Here is a 7,474-nt window from a genome sequence, read left to right as displayed (position 1 = left end):
CAATTGTTTCTACTTTAGAAACTTCTTGTTCTATCTTTGTCTTCTTACAGAGGCTCTCCAGTTCAGATGCATCTCTCGCTGCTGCCTTTCTTTTGATCTTACGTTTAGATTTAGTTGATCGCTTTCTCTCATCCTGATGGTCTCCATTTTGTTGTGCTATGGAGACCGTTTCTTCTTCTACCACCTGCAGTACTTCACCGATGGCTGTTTCATTCATGTGAATCTCGTTTTTGATGGTCTCTGCCTGGTCTCCAACTATTTCCTTTACTGAAAGTTCTTTTTCAATGTTGTCACCAGAAATGTTTTCATTACTGAAAACGTTCAGTTCAGATGCATCTCTCGTTGCTGACTCTATGCTGTTCTCAACTGTAGATCTCTTGAATACTTTTGTCTGACGATCCTGATGTCTGTTCATTTGTGTTTCAGAAGGTTGTTTTCTAAGCAGTAAAAACAGCTCAGTTTGGGTTGAAATGGTTTTATAAACTGGTTCCAAGTGAAATCTGTTCTCCACCGCATCCATCTCCGTTTGCGCTGATATTGATTGACCGACTGGTTTCAAGTGACATCTGGTTTCAGGCACATCCATCTCCGTTTGGACTGACACACATTGGTAAACTGGTGAGGTGTCTTGTGATTCGCTCTGAGTCTGAACTGAAACCATAGTATTCTTCCTCTGTCTTCTCTCCGAGAGTAATTTGTTCGTCAGATCTTTTAGCTGTTTAAGTTTAGCATTTAGATTCTGATTTACATCGGACATGTCATCGAGCTGTTTCATTAAGAATTTTTGTACTTCCATATGTGCCAATTCAGACTCCTTACATTTGGCTTCACACAAGCATTTTACTTGCCTTGTCATTTCTGTAGAGTCTCTTCTCTTCTGTGTTTCTGTGACGGATTTCTTTTCGGTCACCGGCTCTGTTGTAAAACTAACAAGTTCCTCTTTGCAAATCTCCGTCTTAAAGAAATTCTCCTGATCATCTTCTTCAGGCAGAGAAGTGTTCTGATTGATAACAATTTCAGTGCTGGACTTAGATGACTCTTCCTTCTCTGGTGTCTTCTTCAGTACGGAGACCGATTCCTGTTCGGTAACCAGTGAATCGGTTACTGGTTCAGCGATGGACTCTTCTACACTGACGTTCTGCTTTTCGATATTTCCAGCAGAAATCTCTTGGTCAGTGGGGATGTCTTCCCTTGAACAGGTTTTAAATGGTACCTGGTTGTTCTTGTTGGACTCACTCTCAGGTGGCTGTTCATCCCCTTTTTGATCCACCTTTTGCAGTGCTTTGGCGCTCGATCCATTTTCAAGCACCAATGAAGAGTCCTGCTGTTCCACATTTTTAGTTGACATCTTAAGCTCCTCAGATGCATGCAGTGCCCACCAGACTGCAAATGAAATCTTCTTCTTTTTGCGCTTGGGTGGCTTAGGTGGCTTTACTTCCCTCTCGACTATGTTGTCGGATGCTACTTCTTCGATTGTACGCTGGTTGGACTCCATTTTAACTTTTGCTTGTGGTTCTAAGATAGATCACTTCTCTAGAAACTCAGTAGATTTCAAAGTTGAAAATCCTACTATGTACTGCTAAGTAACTTCTCACGAGAAACTATCGACAACCTTATAAGCACCTTTTTGGGCCTGCTACTGCCTCTAGTGGCGTAGGAGTAGGACCACAAAGTCTTTATTATTTTATTATTAATTCTACCTCTTGTTCAGCGCCCTTATGCATTGCATACAGTGCATACCCACTTTTTGTGCCACTTTTTACTCGAGTGGCTCTCAGTTTTATAGGTCAGATCTCAAACCAAACACCTGATTTGACTGTGACGGCTTTTACAATTGAAACGATAGATTCTAAAATGCTAAATACTGTCCAGTATGTTGATACAAACAAAAAATAAGATTTCATAACAAAGGTGTTATTCTCTCTATTAGCTGTACTGTTTTCTTGGAATTCTGGTCTCAGCCTGGGATCCCTCTGCATGGAGTTTGCATATTCTCCCCATACCTGCATTGTATATCTCAGGGTACTCCGGGTTTATTCCACAGTCCAAAAATATTCATGTCAGGTTAATTAGTGTTTTTAAGTTTCCCTTAGATGTGGATGTGTCCAGGTAGAACATGGATTTTTAAAAAATGTCCAAAATGTAAGTGTTGCTGCAAATATTTTTGGAATCCCCCTTTGGTCTAATGAGCATCTAATTGGTGTGTAATAATCTTAAATGTGTATGGAGGTTTCTGAATCTGACATGAAAAACCCATTTCCTTCAAATTACATCAAACGAGGCCCGACAGGCTTTCTCTGCTGACCTTCTACTGATGAACAGGTGAACAAAAGTATAATCCTTCTTAGTTCTTGGTTTCATACATTTTTTTATTTTATTACTTAAGTCATCCATCAGTGAGCTACTCCCAATGAGAAAAACCAGCACAATGTGACTCCTTAATCAGCGAAAGTTATGTAATAGAAGATAATCCACTGCTTCCACAGAAATGCTGCTCACACATAGTGTGGAAATTACCTTTTCCACCTGGCTGTCGTTCCTCAACTTAATGATAATATGTTGATAATAATGATCGTAACATTAATAATAAAATAATTGTCAGTGCAAGTAACCTACAAATTCTTTGGTGGGGGGCAGTGAGGGACCTGGATAAAGGCTAGGGGGGCGCTGGCCCAAAAAAGGTTGAGAAACACTGCTTTAGACCAAGTTTATGAACCAGGCAAACCGACAATCGCTGCAAACTTTTCCAGAATGGACAGACTGCCAGACAGCCCCTTGCTCAGCAGTCACTCAGAACTCCCCTCTTAGGAATATTATGTATAAATGTGTCCTTAAAAACACCGGTATAAACCATGGCTTCAAGTTCAGCTCAAAGTTGTGAGGAATGTGACCTACATTCATGAACGCGGGCATGCAGAGCACTGGCCGTCACTGGGAGGGAGGTAATGGTAGTATGGTGGGTGCACTGGGAAGCAATCGACGGGCCGTCATTTATGTCAGGACCACAACTGTTCATGAATTCGGATTCTTCAGAACATTTGCATTTTGAATTTCAATTTAGCATCTTTTTGCATTAAAGTGAGTTGCGTTTGTCAACAGCTACAAAGTGGGACATGATCCAGCAGGCTGGATGAATATTAATCCCCAAACTGGAGACATCACTACCAGAAAGATGGTGGACAGGGAATCCGACCATGTTGTCAACGGCGTTTACACCGTAATACTGCATGCAGTGGATAAAGGTAATCACAATTTCTATAATTCTCATAGCGTTAAATATCTCCATTGTGAAAGCACTGTTTTCTACTTTTAACAGGTGAGCCACCCATGACAGGCACAGCTACACTGAAGATCCATGTTATTGATATGAATGACAATGTACCAGAACTGGAGGTGAACCATGTGGCTGTCTGCATGTCCGACAACCAAACTTCCATCAACATCTCAGCCACTGATCTAGACGCTTCTCCGTATGGAGGGCCTTTCACATTTGAGCTGCTTGGGGACGTCAAAGGAAAATGGAAACTGGATCCATCCTACGGTAAAACTGTGATAAAACGTAGAAAAATCTCAACACAGCGACACAATCCAAGCACCTCAACAAGCTTTGCTTTTGTTCTTGTAGGTTTCACAGCAGGCCTGGTGAGGCTCTCTCGTGTGCCTGCTGGTCGTTACACTCTTGGAGTGAAGGTGTCAGACCTGCAGGGGGCGTATGGCATTTACAAGCTGAACGTCACCGTGTGCTCCTGCTTGGTGGTTCCCCACTGCCGCATTCGGAACTCGGCGATTAGCAGCTCTGGCGCTGTAGGCATCGCACTGCTGCTTTCGTTAGCTTTATTCTTGCGTAAGAAAAGAGAGCACTTATCTTTAGACCATCCTGGAAATGTGACAACTCCTGTAAAATGACTTTTTTTTTTTTGTTGCAGTGGCAGTGTTGGCTCTAATTACCATCTCCCGCAAAGCAGTGTTTATGCCCGCACACGAAATCTCTGACGTTAATGGATACCTAATGATTGGAAACATTGAAGCACCAGGGAGGAATGTTGAGGTTACACATGAGAAACACTCAAAAATGTGACTTATTTTAGTACAAATCTCATTAACTGTTTCTTATTTCTTGCAAAGTTTGAAAAGTTAGAGGAACGGGTTACACTGTATGTGCAACGTAAAAACTTGAGGTGTTCAGGTGAATTTACACAAGACATTTCGAAAGTAGGTAGAGAGTAAATACATTTTTTTTTTTACAATTTTTTTTTACAAGTCAGTCTAGAAAGTTTGATGTTAGTCTCTCACTTCCACAGGGTAGAGACGACGGCTTCATCAGTAGCAACTCATGGAGGTACAGGACGAGTAAAGACAGGAACAAGGTAATCTGCACCGTATGATCTTCAGATTCTATTTGAATATTCAGTTGTTTTCTCCCCTCGCATCTACACATCTCGACTTCTCGGCCAACGGCTACATCTTCCTGATAAACACCTGCTACTTGTAGTTTTAGACTTTTAAAAGTGAGATTGTGAGATTCTGTTTCTAGGTTAAAATTAATATCTCATATATACGTAGTAGACGACTCTTTAAAATAACAGATACGTAGATCCAGAATGGTTTTCAGAGGCTGAAGCCAGCAGTGACAGGGAGCAGTTTACTTGAACACCATTTTATGAACCTTAGCACATTGTCAGTGTTTGTTTTAGGCATTTGCATATTTATTTTCAGCTTTATTGTACTAAAATTCAAACTGAGATCCTGATTTTTTTGTAGAAAGCATAACTGTTAAACCCAAAACTATTCATATCCCTGGCAGATTTAGATTCAAGTTCCTTTTTCACCAACAGATAACTTTCTTGTTGGTACGAGTCTCAAACTATAAAAATAGGTCTCCAATTAGAAATAGCATATCACAACTTAAACAATTATTCGCATTTAGCCAATCAAACTCTTCTAATTGTTAACCAGCCTTTGCATTTTTATGAATATTGAATATTGTTTCTTAAAATTTGTCTAGTGGTGAGCTCCATGTCTTTGATTTTGGTTGGCCTCCTTGCCATCACCTAATGTTGAGTTCGATCTCTAGATTCAAATAAATGCTGGGGCTCAGCCACTTGAGAAGGTTCTCTTCCAGTTCGCTTATTGTAAAATGAAAATACTTTAAATTCTAATCTTCCAGCGGTATGAATAGTTTTATGCTCAGACGTAATGGTTAGATGTTAGACAATATGACCAATTCAACATAAAACAATTAGCCACAGACTCTAACGGCACTTAAGTTACCAGCATTTTTCAACAAAACCACATGTACATTCAGCACTCAACTCCATGCTGGGCAGGACGTCCTAACAGACGTCCAACTCACACCAGGAGAAATACATTAAAAGCAATTTTGGCAAAATAAGTTTGAGAAATACCTCAATTTTCCCTTATAATGGAAGCCTAGTGACTTCAAACGCTGAAGCACCATGGAGTTATATTAAGGTTACACATGAGAAATACTCAAAAATGTGACTTATTTTTGTACAAATCTCATTAACTGTTTATTTCTTGCAAAGTTAGGGGAATTGCCACTGTATGAGCAATCTGAAAACGTGAGGTTTTCGGATGAATTTACACAAGACATTTGCAAAGTAGGTAGAGAGTAAAGTAATTTTTTTTTACAAGTCAGTCTAGAAAGTTTGATGTTAGTCTCTCACTTCCACAGGGTAGAGACGACGGCTTCACCAGTAGCAACTCATGGAGGTACAAGACGAGTAAAGACAGGAACAAGGTAATCTGCACCGTATGATCTTCAGATTCTATTTGAATATTCAGTTGTTTTCTCCCTCGCATCTACACATCTCGACTTCTTGGCCAATGGCTACATCTTCCTGATAAACACCTGCTACTTGTAGTTTTAGACTTTTAAAAGGGAGATTGTGAGATTCTGTTTCTAGGTTAAAATTAATGTCTCATTTATAGTAGACGACTCTTTAAAGTAACAGATACGTAGATCCAGAATGGTTTTCAGAGGCTGAAGCCAACAGTGACGGAGAGTTTATGTTGAATGTTATTTTATGAACCTTAGCGCATTGTCAATGTTTGAATTAGGTGTTTGCATACTTATTTTCAGCTTTATTGTACTAAAATTCAAACTGAGATCCTGATTTTTTGTAGAGAGCACATCTGTTAAACCCAAAACTATTCATATCCTTGGCAGATTTAGATTCAAGTTCCTTTTTCACCGACAAGAAAGTTCTCTGCTGGTGAAAAAGGAACTCAAATTTAAATAGTCTCAACCTATAAACATAGGTTTCCAATTAGAAATAGCATATCGCAACTTAAAAGAATTATTCTCATTTAGCCAATCAAATTCCTATAATTGGGTTTGATTGGTTAATCAACTCACACCTGGACAAATACACTGAAAGCAATTTTGGCAAAATAAGTTACCTCAATTTGTTTGAAGACAGTAGCAACTGGCAGCCCTAGGACTTGAGAGAATGTCAATGAGAAATCTGAAAAATATATTGTGCAAAAGCACCAGCACTTACACAAAGTCTTAAGAAATGTAATGAGTTTACTGCAGTACATGCAGATACTTTGCATGTGTATCGTCTCTGTTAAAGCTGCTTTCAAGCATTTCCTGCACAAAATTAGTTTGAAAACCAAGTTTCACCACATCAGATTTAGGCAGGAGTGCAATTGGACAAGCACAATCTGTATCTAGTTTCATAAGTCTCCTAATTTCAGATCACTTAAATCAGATTATGTGTAGCAATGACAATTTACATGGAAAATTACATAAAGGGGATCAAGCTTTGATTTTCTTGTGAAAAAAAAATGGAAGAAAGTCAAAAGTGATTCAAGTTGATGCTATGCTGGCTAGAATATTCTGTTTAAACGTTTCAGTCACCCCGTTGCCAACCTACAGTTCCTGTATAAATCACTCAATTCAAACGCAACAGTTTAAAGGTTTATCCAGTGATGGGAGTTGGAGTTTGTTTAATGACTATAGACTAGGCGTCAACTTGTGCAAACTAATCTGACTGAAATTAGGATGCCAAGACAGATTCCAGCAAAGATACTAAGTAAGGCCTTATGACCTCTTAGCAGAATCCCAAATGTAAAATGTCTGGGTCATCTCATTAAAAAAAAAAAACTTCTCACTTTTTTAAGACTGAAGACTGCAACGCCAAGAGCTGCTACCCGCTGTCTGATGAAATGCTACTTCTCCTTCAGAGGGTTAGTATAAAACACTCAAACTTGAACATGAATTAGCCCTTACAACTTTTTTTTCCCCCCCTCCCTCTCTCCACAGAGGCTCTCTTCTTTACAAGAACCAATGGCCGAGCTGCTTGATTATGAACCTCAAACCTACGCAGAGGAGGGGGATCCCTATAGTCCTGCAGATCTGAGTTACCTCGACATTCCTGATGAGCATGGTTCACTTCATGAAGTGAACCATGAGAATTCTCCTTGAGAATTTAGGCCCACAGTTTAA

At 39.6% G+C, this 7,474-nt stretch overlaps 1 protein-coding gene across 4 annotated transcripts in view; it reads left to right on the top strand.

Moving 5' to 3' along the window:
• Positions 1–7,474, top strand: part of cdh27 (cadherin 27) — a 15,375-nt gene extending 7,901 nt beyond the window's left edge. Inside the window, exons 9-18 of one of the 4 annotated variants that reach the window (XM_017304963.1) lie at positions 3,100–3,242; positions 3,317–3,541; positions 3,626–3,844; positions 3,927–4,048; positions 4,126–4,212; positions 4,302–4,367; positions 5,547–5,621; positions 5,696–5,761; positions 7,150–7,215; positions 7,292–7,474. In XM_017304963.1, coding sequence (XP_017160452.1) covers positions 3,100–3,242; positions 3,317–3,541; positions 3,626–3,844; positions 3,927–4,048; positions 4,126–4,212; positions 4,302–4,367; positions 5,547–5,621; positions 5,696–5,761; positions 7,150–7,215; positions 7,292–7,453 — 1,231 coding nt within the window. In that variant the 3' untranslated portion in view covers positions 7,454–7,474. Of the gene's footprint in view, positions 1–3,099; positions 3,243–3,316; positions 3,542–3,625; positions 3,845–3,926; positions 4,213–4,301; positions 4,368–5,546; positions 5,622–5,695; positions 5,762–7,149; positions 7,216–7,291 lie in introns of those variants that run through there. The other 3 variants (XM_017304964.1, XR_001776634.1, XR_001776635.1) reach the window with 3 other exon arrangements.

Source organism: Poecilia reticulata, linkage group LG5 (genome assembly GCF_000633615.1).
Source record: "Poecilia reticulata strain Guanapo linkage group LG5, Guppy_female_1.0+MT, whole genome shotgun sequence".
NCBI lineage: Eukaryota > Metazoa > Chordata > Actinopteri > Cyprinodontiformes > Poeciliidae > Poecilia > Poecilia reticulata.
This window is presented reverse-complemented; position numbering and strand designations above follow the sequence as displayed.